General features: G+C 38.9%; 1 protein-coding gene across 5 annotated transcripts in view; it reads left to right on the top strand.

Moving 5' to 3' along the window:
• Positions 1–4,846: 4,846 nt before the first annotated feature.
• Positions 4,847–17,494, top strand: part of LOC131251702 (3beta-hydroxysteroid-dehydrogenase/decarboxylase) — a 30,410-nt gene continuing 17,762 nt past the window's right edge. For 2 of the 5 annotated variants that reach the window (XM_058252600.1, XM_058252597.1), the window contains exons 1-5: positions 4,848–5,004; positions 8,159–8,401; positions 12,461–12,550; positions 12,647–12,780; positions 13,568–13,738. In XM_058252600.1, coding sequence (XP_058108583.1) covers positions 8,167–8,401; positions 12,461–12,550; positions 12,647–12,780; positions 13,568–13,738 — 630 coding nt within the window. In that variant the 5' untranslated portion in view covers positions 4,848–5,004; positions 8,159–8,166. Of the gene's footprint in view, positions 5,005–8,006; positions 8,051–8,158; positions 8,402–12,460; positions 12,551–12,646; positions 12,781–13,567; positions 13,739–17,494 lie in introns of all 5 variants that reach the window. The other 3 variants (XM_058252598.1, XM_058252599.1, XR_009174018.1) reach the window with 3 other exon arrangements.

The following is a 17,494-nucleotide window of genomic DNA, read 5'->3' as shown; positions in this document are numbered from 1 at the left end:
ACGGTGGAGATGATACGGGATTGTTGTAATCAAAATTCATTTTTTTTGGTCTATTGTGAATTGACGACAGGCCACATGAGAGGGGATGGAATGTGCCAGATATCTCGATGGATGACACACGCACGTCGAATCTAGGATATTCATCAAGGAGTTAGTAAAATGCAAACATGCCGTGGAGGAGCTCTCTATTTGTTACAAACATGTCCTCTGTAAAATTTATTTGGAATTAAATGCAAAATTGTTGTGAAATATTTTGAAAAACTGAAAAATAAAAATTAAAGAAAATTATCTATTTTTAGCACCAGGTTAAATTATGTATGAATACGTTGTCCTTAAAACATGACTCGTCACATTATCAATCGTTGGTGGGTTACAAGCAAATTGCTTTCAGGATAAGACAAGTCTTCTATCTAGATTTTGCATGCATCAATCACGAATGGTCTACTTATGAACTTTTCAACACTGTTGATTGTCTGCCAAATTATATTAGCGGACGTCGAGCAATATTCTTAGAAGAAAGATTTCAACAAGATTTGATGATTTGGACGAGGTCTGTTGGAGTTGATTGTTTTGGACCGGAATGGTCCATATTATATAGGCACTAAGGGAGTGGACCATTGCTAGGTGGTCATCAATTGTTAGGAACGTTTGAAAAATGTTTATATCCGTTGATATTGATTTCGAGCCATTTCAGATCGTTGGATTATTAAAGCCCATCTGTTTTTGGACTGTTATGGCTTTTAAGGCCATTAGTCGTTCTCAAAACGGTTGGTCGTTTCGAATCTATAGATTTCACCGTTCTATGTAGCCTATAAAACCTATACTTATCTCACACCCCTCGCACCATCTCACGAGGGAGCGACTACTCTGCGTGTAAAATGCTGATGCCCGAGCGCGTGTGTGCTTCTAGTGTTATGCACTGGAACACACAACTCATGCATCCAAACCTCTAAATTTCAAAGTAACAATACTACACACACCTCAACATATAAAACACGAAACATCTTTTATCTTTTTCTACGTGGGACTAATAAAACTACACTTTTTATTTGAAAATTTATAATCGTTTTGGCAGGAAAATAAAAATTTGAAATATTTTAATTTTTTCAAAAATCAAAAATTCAACAGAAATGTGAAAGACAACAATAGCCGCTTTTGGGTTAATGGGAGCTGTGGCCTGTGGCTTGACTATGTGACCATTGGCCACCATTTTGAAACATAGTGATGATTCATCTGACAACCCTCGCACCGTCTCGCGAGGGAGCGACTACTCTGCATGCAAAACACCCATGCCCGAGCACGTGCATGCTTCCATTGTTATGCATTGGAACACGCAACTCATGCATCCAAACCTCTAAATTTCAAAGTAAGAATACTACACACACCTCAACATATAAAGCACAAAATATATTTTTTCTTTTTCGACGTGGGACTAAATAAAACTACACTTTTCATTTGAAAATTTATAATCATTTTGACAGACATATTTTGGACCATATTTCATCCATAGTATGCAAAATTAGATGGTGTTCCCTTCAGATTGATATTGATTTCAGATCATTTCAGATCGTTGGATTATTAAAGCCCATCCATTTTTAGACTGTTACGGCTTTTAAGGCCGTTGGTCGTTCTCAAAACGGCTGGTCATTTCGAATCTATAGATTTGACCGTTCTATGTAGCCTATAAAACCTATGCTTATCTCATACCCCTCGCATCGTCTCGCGAGGGAGCGACTACTCTGCGTGCAAAATGCTGATGCCCGAGCGCGTGCGTGCTTCCAGTGTTATACACTGGAACACGCGACTCATGCATCCAAACCTCTAAATTTCAAAGTAATAATACTACACACACCTCAACATATAAAGCACGAAACATCTTTTTTCTTTTTCGACGTGAGACTAAATAAAACTACACTTTTCATTTGAAATTTTATAATCGTTTTGGTGGGAAAACAAAAATTTGAAATATTTTAATTTTTTTCAAAATCCAAAATTTCAACAAAAATGTGAAAGACAACAATAGCCTCTTTTGGGTTCATGGGAGCTGTGGCCTGGCTATGTGATCATTGGCCACCATTTTGAAACACGGTGATGATTCATCTGACATGTGTTGCTACATGGATGGTAAAAATCACCGGCACAGAAATAACTTGAAAATCACACAAATTTAATTATCATAACCTTTTCACCTTTTCTTGTTGAAATTGGATAGCTGATTATTCTATTTACAGCTATCTTATTGACAGTGATCAATTGGTAGCAGGTCACTCATGGTAGACATAAGCCGATTACGTCCGATGGTTGGACAATAGGTCATTTGACTAGGGCACCTATGGGGCCCACTGTGATGTATATGTTTATCAATGCTGTCCATCTATTTTCTCAGGTCATTTTAAGGCATGCGCCAAAAATTGAAGCATATCTAATGCTCAAGTGGACCAAACTAAACAACGACCTTAGTAGCATTAAATGCAAGAGTCATCTCTGGCCCACTTGAGTGTTGGATCTACCTCATCATTGAGCTCATACATTAAAATGACATGAGAAAATGGATGAATGTCGTGATTGAACAAATACATCACGATGGGTCCATGGGGTTTGGACACAATCTGCTTGGGTGGTATTGAAAGTGCATTTCAATACTGAAGTCATGAGTTTGAGTGACCATGTGTGGATGTAAGTGTGTCTAAAAAAAAGTGGCGAGCTCATTGATTAGTATGATTTTCGGGTAACACACCATACAAAGTGAGCTCCGTGATTGGAGGGCTAGGTTGGCGACATGCGTCTGGCCTTGATTGTTGAGTCAACAACTTGTTAGAAAACCGTGGTGAACTATCACATTCACCATATCAAGCTTACCTCCACCTGTATTATCTAATGGAAGTTTTCTTACCACACTTGTTAGTATTATTATTATTATTATTATTATTATTTTTTCCACTTTAAAATTGAGCTAAGATCTTAAAATAAGCTAGAAAAAGAAACATACAACATGAATAAAACACATACATCATAGTGGGGCCCATAGAGCACCAACCAATACCTATTGGAGGGGTCACGGTCGAATCGAAGTGCAGTGCAGGTTAGAACAAGGTGGAATGCATCTAGCACCCAACCCCACTCGGGAGACTGTTTAGCTCGTGATCCCAACACCAGCTACAGAGATGGCGTCAAACGTCAGTGTGCTCCAATATAATGTACTTGTTTTATCCACGCCATCCATTCACCTTGCGCCTTTAGGACATGTACTCAAAGGATATTAACACTTGCAAAGTTGCAATTTGATGCAGAGCGGGTAGTGAACATTTTCATGGCCAAGATATATCAAAAAAGGCCCGGTTGATGACAGAAGTGATTTGGACCGTCGGACTTTAAATCGAGCATATTTTGAATATAACATGTTACTTTAGCCACCCAACTTGACTATTTCGGGTTGCGCAAGCCGGAATTACGAAATACCATTAGATCGACGTTCATTTCCCTTTTTAATTCGGTTTTTACTATAAATAATAAGTTTTAGTTTGATTATAACTCTTCGTCCATCCGTTGGGCTTTAAGAGTTGCGCCCAAAAGTGCTTAGAATAATTAAGAGAATAGTTTGGTAAAGCCAAATAGGACACTTACTATTTTTGACCAGAAATCTTGTATGGTAGTGATGCCATCATGAACGTTTATAAATAGTAAGTATACTATTGTGAATTATAGGAGTTTTAGTTGTAGTTTGATACTGATTTCTCTCCGATTGCTTGGTATTCCTATTCAAATGGTTGTTAACTCGTTTAATTCATTAATTAATCATTGTTATTTTGCCTATTTATTTTCTCTTTTATTTATTTATTTATTTATTTATTATTATTTTGTTAGCTTGTTAGTACACCCATTGCCAGTTCACCGAATTCTACCGCACAAGTTTACTATTGCGAATTCTATTGCGCACACCATGACCGTCAATACAATTTCTTTTCTCTTTTACTGTGGATTCAAAAAGTTTCTGCGATGAGTCCAAAAAAGCTTTGTGGATCCAGAGTAGTTATCCTTGACGAGGGCAGTGATCAACATCACCACGTTCATCCCTGCGTCACAATTGAAAACTTCTCGGTGGTCACTATAATTGCTTATTCACCATCCAAGCTATTCATAAATTAATAAACTTTATACCAAGTGAAAATACAAGCATTAATTTGATCTAAAACTTCTATTGCTTTTAAAAAATTTCTGATGACAATGACGTAATTCTTAATGTTTTCAGTGTTATGGCCCACGTCAGATTTGATTTGTCTCGCTTATGGATTCATACATTGAAATGAGCTGACAAAATAAATGGCCGACGTGGATATAACGCATACATCATGTTTGACATCAGCTATATTGCTGGTGCTGGATTCAGCAGCCAAACCGCTTCCGCCTGCTCAACGCAATCTAGCGTCCGATCAAGAGCAGGAACTTTGCCAAGGCCAGGCTGAGTGTGACAGAAAGCTCATGTACCCGCCACATGGCACATGGGTGCCAGATCCAGTCCATCCATTAGGTTGGCCCGATCCACCCTCAACATGCCTTCCAAAATATATATCTGTCCACTCAGCATGTGGGCCGCAATATTGGAAACAGGTGAGTGAGTTAGAATACTTAGTCAAATTCACCAGAACCGTACATCTTCTTTGCTAGCTATGGCCCACCCGGATAGTGTATCAACATGATTCTCAGATGGTGTATCAACATGAATCTTGAGACAGGGAATCAATATAATGTTATCGTTCTAATGGGTGGATTGGATCCAGGACCTCTCGTGCCATCTTGGCACGAGTCTGGCGTGTGGATGAGCTGGAATGCACACGCGTGTGGGTCTAGAGAAACTCAAAGGAGTCGTACCTTTCGTCAAAGACAGTAGGAAAATCAAGATGCCCAATGCACATTTCTTCAATTAACACTCATTCAACACTCTCCTAGGAGCTGACAGATCCCTTCAACTATCTTCACCTCCAAAAACTCGTCTCCCAGAATACTGTAAGTGGAATCTGGCATTTTTTTTGTTTAAATTCGATTCCTTCGGTCCGATCTTAGACTTCAGTTCACTTTGCTCGATCGATGCCTGTTCTACATTTGAATTCTATTCGATTCGCGCTAGAAATATAGGGTTTTGGATGAACGTAGAGTTGATGAGATTGATTCTAGTTTTTTTTTTTCCTTCCTGCGGTTTTGTTATTTGATTGATTGGTGACTGTTAAAACTTCGAGGAGGATCTTTCCAATCCGAGCGAAAGAACTGTGGATCGTTTTCGGAATGAAAAGCTAGGGTCTTGGATGGATCTAGTTTTTTATTTTTATGTGGGGTTATTTGTTTCAGCGCGGTTGTTTTCTTCGATTGGGTCTTGCGCCCTCCCATGGTGGGCCGCTATAGATGAATAATCTGACAAAAAAAAAGAAAAAAAAGGAAAAAAATGGGAGGTTAACAATATTAGCCATCGGATTGTTCTCCAGCAAATGTATGGATAAAATGTATACGGCCAATGGGCTTTATGCTACAGAAATAAGTCCACCGATCAGACGACTGGGATTGTTCAATGGCAGAGGTTATTGGCATCCACACTCATTGTCGACCCATCCAGATGAACAGCTGATGCCAAAAAAGAAAAAAAGAAAAAAAAGGAAGAATCTTAGGGGTCGTTTGGCACCCTGGATTGGAGGTGATTTGAGGGGGTTTCAAATCCCCTGGCTGTTTTGGCAGCATAAAGTAACTGGGGGTTTCAAATCCAGGGGGTTTCCAATCCCCTCTTTGAGGGGGTTTGTAATCCACGGTGAGAGCTTGGATTACACCTAAAATCATTTCAATAGTTGCAGGTGTAACATGTGTGTCACCATACACTATCATTCTATTGGGCACATGGCCCACTAATGATGATCAGCACCGTCCAAACATTGTCCATGTAAATCAACGATTAAAAATCGTTGGTTAGTCATTTAGACATGATCTTGTGCTTGTGGCCCATCCGAGACTTGGAATTTCATCGCTTTCGGGCAAAGCATATATTTCAGCAGGCTTATCACAACCATTGTGTCAAAAATTATATATCTCATTGATTAGAGATATTAAAGTTGATTTAGTAATTAAATTCAAACCCTTGTAAATATACCATGGATGGGTACTTTTGGATTAAAGTTGATTCACACTCTAGGGTGCCAAACACACTGGGAGGATTGCAAATCCAGGGGGTTCTGAATCCAGGGGGTTCCAAATCCACGCTCTCAAACAGGCCAGCCATCTGATTGTTTGCATGCAAAGTGCAGATGAATGGATAAGAATATATACTCCCAGTGGTCTTTATGCGAAAGTAATAAGTCCAATTAGATGGCTGAGATTGTTCAACGGAAGAGATTTTTGGCCATTGCGCACCTGTGGAAGAACCCATCAGATGAATGATTTGGATCTCCGAATGATGGCACCCATTGTTATGAAGCTGGCCACATCGAAAATGCTGCTAGTTCGGGCCGAGCATGGTGATTAAATGACAGCTTATGTCCTTACTCCTTAGCAGGTGCTTTTCTAACATTTGAATGAACTATGGTTTTACATGAATGTAGTAACTAATAAGGCCTAATTTGGATTCAAGATTTTCAGAAATTAGATTATTTAGAAAACCTAGATTTGCCGTAATTCTGTTTTTGATAATCTTATTTTCTAAAGTCTAGTTTTGGAAATGTGATACCCCTAAGACTTGGGTGTATTTTTTGTTGCTAAATGCCTAGGAAAACAGATGTGCCATATTTATTATACAAGAGAGGTCCAAGTAATGATCCGTCTGCTCATCATGTGGGGCCAACCTTTGATTAGCAATCCCTTCAAAAAATTCGTTGATCAGATGGTCCATTGGCTAGAAAAATGGGTGCCTATATTAACTAGAATAGAGTTTTAGTCATTGATATGAACCTATTATCATGTCGGCACTACCTCTGATTGTCAATTTCTTTCAAAAGTCACTTCGATATGATGGCCATAACCATATGATCAATGCCTACGAAAATGCGCAGCCCATATTTACTACCACAGAGATTCAATTAATGTTCCATGCCATCCATCATGTGGGGCCAACCTTTGATTACCAATCACTTTAAAAAATACGTTGATTAGATGATCCTAACCCTATAATCAACTGCTAGAAGAATGATGGCCCATATTCATTAGAATAGAGGTCCAATCATTCTTATGAACTGTCCATCATGGCGGTTCTACCTTTGATCGTTAATACCTCTCAAAAATCATCCGATGGTCATAACTATCCGAGTAATGATCCTTGCTGTCTATCATGTGGGGCCAATCTTTGATTAACAATCCATCTCAAAGGTCTCTTCGATGTAATGATCCTAACCTTCCAATCATGGGTAGAAAATTGATGGTCTATTGATCGTAATAGAAGTCCGATCAGTGATTTGAATTGAAATCCATTCCTGCTTCATAATATATATATATATATATATTTCCAAACCTTGACATAGAAACAATGTTGTAAGAAAAATAAATAAAATGCTGTGTCATCCAAACAACATTTCTAGATAAAAATTAGATTTCTAGAACTAAGTTCTCAAAATCTGCTTTCCATAGAAAATTTCCAGGTAGCCAAATAACTCCTTATTTTTGAAATACGAATATATATTTTTTTAAAATTACTTCGATGCATTGTGGAGGGAAAAAAATGGCACAGGGAGAAGATTTTTATTTATTATTTTTGTTTACTTCTATAGATGTTTTAAGGATATTTATTCAAACCAGATCATATGGTTTGCTTATTTTTAGGACACTCATGTCAATTTTCCCCTATATGGATGGGAAAGAAAAGAAAGAAACAAAATGGTTGATGGAGAACATGGTTTTCTTAGATTTTTCTAGAAGTTCCTTAGACTTTTTTTTTTTAATTTTAATTTTTTTAATTTTTAAATAAAGTTTTTTGTTCAGACCCATATCGTAATTTTCACTTATTATCTAGATGCCCATATTGATTTTTCCTGCTGCAGTGTATCGTTGACTGGAAACAGAAGGCTAGGTGAGGGGATAGATGGTATTAACTATTTTATTATAGATTTGTAGATATTATTAAGTTTTTTTATACAGTCCCAAGCTTGTCTTTAAGATATCCACATTAAACTTTTGATTCTATGGGTTGCAGAGGTAAGGATGGCAGAGGGAGACGAGAGATGGTGTGTTGTGACAGGTGGTAGGGGTTTTGCTGCACGGCATTTGGTGGAAATGCTCATCCAATCTGGAGAATGGTTGGTTCGGATTGCTGATCTGGCCCCCTCGATCAAGCTTGATCCATCTGAAGAGGAGGGAGTCCTGGGGGACGCTCTTCAATCGGGAAGAGCAATGTATGTTTCTGCAGATCTTCGAAACAAGGCCCAAGTGGCTAAAGGTACCTAAACCGAATAATTCAAATCATCCTCTTCTCCCTTTTGTATTATATCATATGCACAAGGGCCAGATCAATTTAGTTATCAGTTTTTGGAAAAAACCAATAAGTATGGAACTATGGATCTATTTGCTGGATTTGTCATATCAGTTGTATCATCCCTACTATATTTATCATTCAATGTTTTGAACCACTCAGGGATACCCAAATACTTCTTGCTTAGCTTACCAATAGTAAACAGAGTGTACTGTACCCATTTTACTGATACAATGTAGATGGATAATTATGTATGATTATGAATTACATTAATGATGCTTGTACTACTGGATAGTCAGAGGCAGATGCTTGTGAATGGTTAGAATACAGTTTGTTGATGTGAGATGATATGGATAGCCGTAATGAATAGTGCCCAGATACTTGTTTATGCTTAGCTTACCATGAGGATTTGCTATCTCCAACATGTGTCAACTTTGAAAATGTGCGGAACATTTGATCGGTGCATAAGGTGGTTTCCACTGAAAGTCTGAAAATGATGTTGTGCAAAGTTCAGGCAGGTCCATTCATCAGGTGGGCTTTCCAGTACAAAAAGAACGGACAGTTCAAAGAAAACTTGCTACAGTCCCGATGAGAGGAACAACCTGATTTTTGCATATGTTCATCTTCAGGCAGACGTTATTCACTGCTCAGATGTCTCACACCCTAGATAGTTTGACACATGTGATGCGTGTAAAGGTGCATCTGGGGCTAGCAAACCTCTGCCTGCAGTATCAACATGATACAACATCAATGGTGATGACATCTTAGTACAATATATGCTTTGCTTACCGATTTCAACATGATGTGTTAGATGCTACCCATACATTTATATATGCTGAGCTTACTGACATCTACGAGACACAAATGGTATATTGCTTAAACACTTGTATGAATCTGGTTAGCTTAGCAGTCAGCTTGATATAGCACTGAAGTGGCACCATATACTTTACGGATACTTGTGGGGTATGGTTTACTAGATCCCATTGTATTGAACTCCTTATTTTGTGAACATCGAACAGTTCCCTCATGGTGTCAATTTGGTGGATGACATACCATATCCATTATTCTTTTTTTTGAAAGGACCATATCCATTATTCTTGGATTTTGGGCAACGCAGAGTCATGTGCCCTCTCTCCCAAAGTTGGTATCTGTATCTGTGCAACATAGCGTATGATATCACTTGGGCGTTTATGTTCTTTACATGGTTTCCATCAATATTTATGGTGTGATTAGTGAACTTGCTTTAGTTGGGAATGCGTTTTTTGTTTGGAATGTATGGGATTTTCTTATCACATTGTTGCTTGACGAGTGATTTAAGAATAACTGATAGTACAAATGTTATTGTCAGCACAAGAGTTGATTTATATGGGATGAAGGATATGAGAACTAGCAGAGAAAATTGTGCAGATGCGCATTATTTTCCTTCGCCATCGCGCACACACGTGGCATTTATAGGAGAATGGAAAATCAATGATCATGCATAGTCTTACTCCACATCTGTTTTACACCAAATGAAGAATATGTGAGGGGTTGCCACCTAGTATCTCAAGGATTGCTTTAATTGATCATCCTTTGCTAGATGTTTGCTTCAAATGCCAGGTTTAGAGGATCATCATCATCATCATCTAAGCCTTATCCTAAGTAGTTGCTGGGTTTTGGAGGATAATGATGCCAAAACCGTCCATAGACAAGATTGTGTAATTGTTAGGTGATCCGCCAAGTTTATACTTGTGTAGGTTTTTGGGTGTAATCTCATCAAGCGAGAAGTAAGAGCCATTCAGGTTGATCTCTTCCTTTTCCTGGTGAGATGGGAGAAGAGGGTTGATCCTGGTGAAGAATCGGAAAGGAGGCAAGGGAGGAGAAAGCTTGCGAGGGATTTATCATGAAGCAAAGGAATATCTATAGATGTTCGCGGACTGTTTCTCAGAGGAATGGTGGGAATCCAACCTCCATTGTGCATTTAGGGAATTTGGGAAAGTGATGGAAGTATTGATGACTTGTAGGCCGACTCAATTACTTGACTATCACTCGCCCAAATTTCTGCTTTGTGGTGGGCGTTGTTAGCCAATTCATGCAAACTCCTCGTTGTTCACATCTCACGGCTGTATACCTTGTACTTCGGTATCTAAAATCAGCCCCGGGTCTTGGCCTTCGCTTTCGGTCACATGATCATCTTCATTTTTTTGGCTATTCCGTTGTCGATTGTGCAGGTAGTGCTTATGATTGCCGCTCTACATCCGGCTTTTGTACATTCCTAGGTGGCAAATTTATCACATAGAAGAGCAAGAAGCAACCGGTTGTTGCTTGGTCCTCGGCTGAAGCAGAATATCATACTATGGCTCATGCGACGTGTGAGTTCGTGTGGCTTCGCACCTTCTTGAAGAACTTGGCCATCCTCCTTTGGCTCCTATTTCTCTTCATTGTGACAACTAAGCGGCCATTCCTATTGCTCGTAACCCAGTTTTCCATGAGCGCACCAAGCATATTGAGGCGGATTGTCACTTTATTTGGGAGAAAGTTGCCTCTAAGGAAATCATCACTCATTTTCTTCGATCCGGGGATTAACTTGCTAATGTTCTTACAAATTCTCTGAGTCGAGATGCTCTTCATCGTGTTCGTGACAAGTTGGGCATGATCAACATCTATGCTTCAACTTGAAGGGGAGTCTAGAGAGTGTTAGTGTATAGTGTGTGTGGTTAGTGTCTCTATTAATGTAAATGCATGTGCACACTTTCCTCTTTTCCTGCAGTGTATTATATGCTCTATTCTAATAAAACATTGTGTGTTAGGGCATGTTGGCTAATACACAACATTTCCCCAAATCTCTTCTTTCTCTTCTTCTCTCTCACTCTTCTCCTCTTTTCTCTACACCCTAATCATCAAATCATCTTCTACTTGCCTCTCCCGAAGTTGGGGCTTTTGGATGGCTTAAAGGTTGAAAGAGAGTCTTGATGATCAACAATCTTCAAAAGCGCTCTATGGTTATCCCTAACATGTGCCTTGTGTGCAAGCTTGGCGCCGAGACGGTTTACCACCTATTCGTTCACCTTTTACTAGCGTCATTTGGGCTTTTAGTCTTGCCAAGTTTATTTTGTTTTTTCGATGCCCTATGATGTGGGAGACCTCATTATGGCTTGGCATAGGGTAGCTCACTGCAAAAATGCTCAAGCCATGTGGAGGCTTTGTTTGCTTGCTGGCTTATGGTCAATTTGCTGCGAAAGGAACAGAAGATGCTTCTGTAATGAAAGTAAGGTGGTCGATTGGGTTGCCAGCAATGTTTGGTTTTTTGTTGTTGAGCGGGCAGTGTGCAAGGGCTGGATGGGGCAATTGTAATTTCTTTTCCTTGTGTTTTGTTTGTGCGTTTTTGTAGCTTTTTCGGGCGCTATCTCAGCTCCTTTTTAATGAAGTTTATTGTCATCTCTCATTAAAAAAAAGGAAAAAAGAAAAAAGAAAAAGAAAAAAAAGAAACACTTTACTAAGGCAAAGTTTCAAGTCATGTGAAAACTAATTGGGTGGATTTTTTGTCCCTGGCCACTCGTGGTATAGACAATAGAGATATAGTGTCAGGTTTAGGCCAGTTCGGGTTGCGTGAGGCCCTAACACAAACCCAACCCCGCCTGAGGTCAGGTTGGGATTTCCAGCCCTAGCCCAGCCTGAGTTCCCGATTTCAACCCAACCCAACCCCACCTGACCTAAAGTTCAGGTTGGGCTAGTTGGGCTTGGGTTGAGCTTGAGTCCCCCACCCAAGTTTCGCTCCTACTGTCAGTATTGTACACTGCCAACTCTAGAAAGACCCAATTAGTTAACATATCCGTACTGTCGTGGGCCATATTAGATTGATGGGATCAGGGGAATACTGTAACTGTACAAATAAGAAAAGATGTATTTAGATTTCTTGCTGGTATCCACATTGACATGCTTAACACCCATTTTTCAATAAAATGGAGTCCCCTTCTACATAGATTTCCACCTTCTGACGCTATACAATTCTGTTGTTTTGATATGACCTTTTCTTCTGCTCTGCAGCATGTCAAGGGGCAGAAGCTGTTTTCCACATGGCAGCTCCTGATTCCTCCATCAACAGCTACCAGCTTCATTATTCTGTTAACGTCGAAGGTGAGTGTGAGCTAATTGACTTGGCATAAGAATTGCATGCTGATGTATGCAGACTGGATAATATGGTGTTTATTTCATGTCAATGTGGTTTTGTAGGAACTAAGAATGTTATCGATGCTTGTATTGAGTGCAAAGTAAAGAGGCTCGTCTACACGAGCTCTCCAAGCGTGGTCTTTGATGGTGTTCATGGAATACATAATGGGGACGAGTCAATGCCTTATCCTGATAAGGTATTGCGTGCATATAGATTATTTTATGATCTTTTTTGAGGAATTATAGGATGCCGTGGCTTGGAAAACTTATGGTGGTGAATATCGGGTTTGTTGAGGACCTTGAGGCACGTCAACTTGGGGTCGATTGTTCAATAATATAGACTGATATGATGGGCCCTATGGTGGATGGGTCATACACCGGATCGTCACCCTTCAATCAGTACCCTACAAATAGATGGTTAAGACACATTCCAACGATTGTGGACATTCAACAGAGAAAAGGCTGAAGATTGGATGGCTGAGATATTCTATTCTAGGAGATTACTTGGCACCCCCATCCACTGTGTGGTTCATCTGATCAACAGTCTGGATAGATGAACCATGGGCACCACAACCTACAAATAGATGGTTAAGACACACTACAACACTAGTGGACATTCAACAGAGAAAAGGCTGAATATTGGATGGCTGAGATCTTCTATTCTAGTAGATTACTTGGCACCCCCATTCACTTCGTGGTCCATCTGATCAACAGTCTGGATGGATGAACCATTGGTACCCCAAATAGAATAACGTGATTCTATAAACTATACATATGCTGGCGTTTAGGACCCTATAATTCCTCTTGTTATCTTTCAAAAAATTTTTTTTTTTTTTTTTTTTTTCGTATGTAGATTTTTTCATAAATTTTCTTTTTCTGCCTTTTTCCTTCCTTTGCATGTTTAGTTTTTCTGATATAGTAGGCATAGGCTTGATCTCTGTTTCCTCTGAGCTTTGCTCTTTCTTCATCTCAACTGTTTTTCAGCATAATGATTCTTATTCAGCAACTAAAGCTGAAGCAGAAGCTTTGGTCATAAAGTCAAACGGTAAGAATGGGCTTTTGACATGCTGTATCCGTCCAAGTAGCATTTTTGGTCCTGGTGATAAGTTGATGGTGCCATCCATAGTTGCAGCTGCAAGGGCTGGGAAGTCTAAGGTAAAATGTGTTTCAACTTTGGGAATAGTTTATTTGTCCATAATATTCTGTTTTCCGGCATGCATATTTGGCCCTTTTGCAGTAGCCTCTGTTGGAATATGATATGCATCTCCGTCTTTGACGCATCTTATACCAGAGGAAATATATAATCCTTGGGGTTTGAGTTGGCACTGAGGGGCCTATCTATCAGCAATTGAGACAAAAATATCCCTTAATGCTTTGGCAACCTAAACCCTAATTAATCTTAAATATGGACCCTTGATTTAATCATATCTTGGACATCCAACCTTAAGCAATGACCAAAACAGCTCAAAAGAATAAAATAACCAAAATCGGCAGAAATAGCCCATTTAAATGTTGTAACTTGTAAAGATCTTCCATGGAGCTATCTCTAATCTCGAAAGGATATTCTGTTGTAAATTATGCCTCTCATGGGGCAACACTGAAATGTTGGCCCGGAATTCCAATGGATCCAAAATCTCTTCTTGTTATGGGATTTTTGAAGTGACTTTTTTGACCATGCTGAGTGCTTTTTGTTCATGGTCACTTCAGAGGTGGTTTGGTCCCCTCCCCGGAAGTAGTCTGGAAGTTGAACTTTTAATGGTGAATTGATTGGACCATCTAGCTCCTTAGGTAAATGCTGGCAGCTAGGTTCTAACTTCTAAGATAAGAGAAAGATCGGAGCCGCATGGTTTTTTCAGGGCTATATCTCTCAGGTAGTGCTATTTTGGTGATGGCTATGTCTTTAACGGAGCTGATTCTCATCTTCTCATAAGGTGGGAAAAATATGGAAACCAAAAGGCGGGATTTAGCTTTGTATTTAATGAAATTAGAGTCCCCACTTCTGGGCTAAACGTATCATTTACCCAAGTAGGTAGAAGAGCGGCAGATTGCCTAGTTGCTGTGGCTGCTAAAGAAGGCGTTGGTTATTGGCCCTTTGTATTTGGGAATTCATTCCCCTTTCTTTAGATATGTAAATCAATCATTATCTTCTCAAAGAAATGAGGCATCAACTGCTAATTGCTTATTAAGTTGTTCTTAACAGAGGAGAAATCCATGTCACAATAGGATTGACTCAACTAATAAAATCTTGTAGATTTAATTTTTAATTTTAAATTGTAAATATCTCTTGTACATCTATAACTACCTAATATGTATCAGTCTATTAGCATGAATGCCCTTTACCCTCTCATTTCAAGGTTTTGAGAGAGATTCCAAATATGTAGAATTCTTTATGGTATCAGAGCCATAGAGAGAAATCTTCTCCTTATTCGTCAAAACCACTCACATCTCATCTCAACCAACCGTTCCCCTTCACCAATTGAATAGGCTCTCTCGTTCGATTGACACGGTGCACTCGACTAATCGAATCGGTGCCGTTTGATGTTGCTTTCTTCTTGAACCAAATCTATGATTTGTTGCCACCACCTTCTACGATTACAACTCACACCTATCGACAACCACTACTACATATCATCTTCTTGATCAAATTGGTGCCATCCACTGCCGCCATCTTCCATTGAAAAATTGATACGTACGGAATCGGGAGAACCCGATTAAGTCGGGCCTCTCCACCACCGAATGACTTGGGAGAACACAATCGAGTTAGACTTGACGCAATTGAGTCGGGCCTCTCTGCCGCCAATCGAAGTAGGAATCGAGAGAACCCGATTGAGTCTGGTCTCTCCATCATCGATCGAATCGGGATCAACGTTGGCCCCCTCCATAGCCGACCACATCGTGGATTGAAGTTGTTTGATTGAATCGGACATCTCACCGCACCTCGCCTTCTTCCAATCAAATCAAGCATTGAAGCCACATTAGTTTGCTCCTCCTGTGCTTTCAATATCCAAAGCTCTACGGCATACAATTTGACTTCATAGAGAAGAGAAATCCACGTCATAGCAGGATTAACTCAACTAATCAAATATTATAGATTTGATTCAAATTTTAAATTGTAATTATCTTTTGTACAACTCATTAGTAACTACCTAATCTATATCAATCTATTAGTATGAATCCTATTACCCTCTCATTTTATGCTTTTGAGAGGGATTCGTAATTTGCAAAATTCTTTAGTTCTTGGGGTCCTTACGTGTTATTGTTGCTTTCATCTTCTTCATCATCATCCTCATCATTAAAGCTGTATTCCAACTAATTGGGGTGGGCTACGTGAAGCATTTTCCATCATTCCATTCTATCAAGGGGCAATAACATCAATTAAGACCAAGGTCATCTAGTCTTTTTGTAGCCCTAGCATGAGGTTGGAATGTCATATTATTCGGATTCATGTTGAAAGTCATAGCATAAGTTTGGCACTTGCCAGTGTTTACCGTATTGTTGGGAAACATTGAGAATTGGTCAAAATTTTTAATGGAACTTTAGGAATTGTTAAAAAAGACATTAATACACACTTTTAAATCATAACATCACAAAAATGTGTGCACATAATAGGTTTCCTTTGTATAGGGCCTTAAGCTATGCACTGTCTGACTGAATTGATGCAACTATATTTGAAGTCAATTCATATAATTTAAAAATTTAAGAAGACATTTACGGAAACACAACCAATACATTGAAAACCAAAAGAAGAACTACAAATTAAGAAATATGCCTGTGAATGATGCGCGTGAATGTGGCTCAGACCCACATAGAGTTGTGCGGTGGCTCAAAATCATCATGTCCATCCTTAAATCTAAAAATGCAGTCAATTATACAAAAGAAATTCCGGAAAAAAATATTTTTTAATATATATATATATAGGCATGCTCACCTACGCACGTGCGCACCTTTGCACACGTGTCATGGGTGTCGAATCCGAACGGTCCATTAGATGCGGAATCCCATGAAACCTTAGGGGGTGAATTTTCACCCTGATCTAAGATTCTGGTGGGCCATAGCAAAGAGATTCAAATCAAGGGAAGAAACTGTTTGCATTTGTATGGCCCACCGAAGTTTTGGTTCAAAGTAAAAATTGGTACCAGGGGGTTTTATGAGGTTCTGCTTCATGTGGACCGTTCAGATTTTCGAGACTCATCAGATATGATGAGTTCTCAAAAAAGTTCATAGGTAGTCCGTGCGAACTGGTTCGCAGGTGAGCGTTCCGCTATATATGTATAATAATAATACTTTTTTTTTTCTTCAAAAAATCACTAAAACTACATGAATCAATAGATCATGCCTCATACATGTTTGATTTTGTGTTTGGACAATAACATTGCAACCAATTTGGGAGTACTTGTGGAAATTTTGAATTTTCCTCAAAATTTTCCAAATCAGACGACCTACCCTCAAATCTCGAAATTAGAGTGTATGTAATGATTTCATCAAACACTCCTAAATAATATGAAATTAGACATAATTGAATGCTGATAGAGGTAGAATTTCGGAAAAAATATATTTTTTAATAAATTTTTATTAATTTTTTTTCCTGAAAAATCCAAAAACTACATGAATCAGTTGATCAAGCCTCATACATGTTTGATTTCCTATTTGGACAGTAAGATTGCAACTAATTTGGGAGATTGCATTTCCAATTTTCCCATAATTGGACCACCTACGCTCAAATCTTGAAATCGAAGATTCAAATCCTTGATTTTCCATGCAAAATATGAAGAATAAAGAATTTCTAACCTTTTGGCACTGCTTTTGTGTGATTTAAAGAAAAAAAAAGGATGGAAATGCAAAATCACTCACCGAATGAAAACTGACCTTGAACTTGCAAAAATCTTTATTCTGGTTTGAAATATATGTTTT

This window comes from Magnolia sinica, chromosome 7 (assembly GCF_029962835.1).
Source record: "Magnolia sinica isolate HGM2019 chromosome 7, MsV1, whole genome shotgun sequence".
Lineage (NCBI taxonomy): Eukaryota > Viridiplantae > Streptophyta > Magnoliopsida > Magnoliales > Magnoliaceae > Magnolia > Magnolia sinica.
This window is presented reverse-complemented; position numbering and strand designations above follow the sequence as displayed.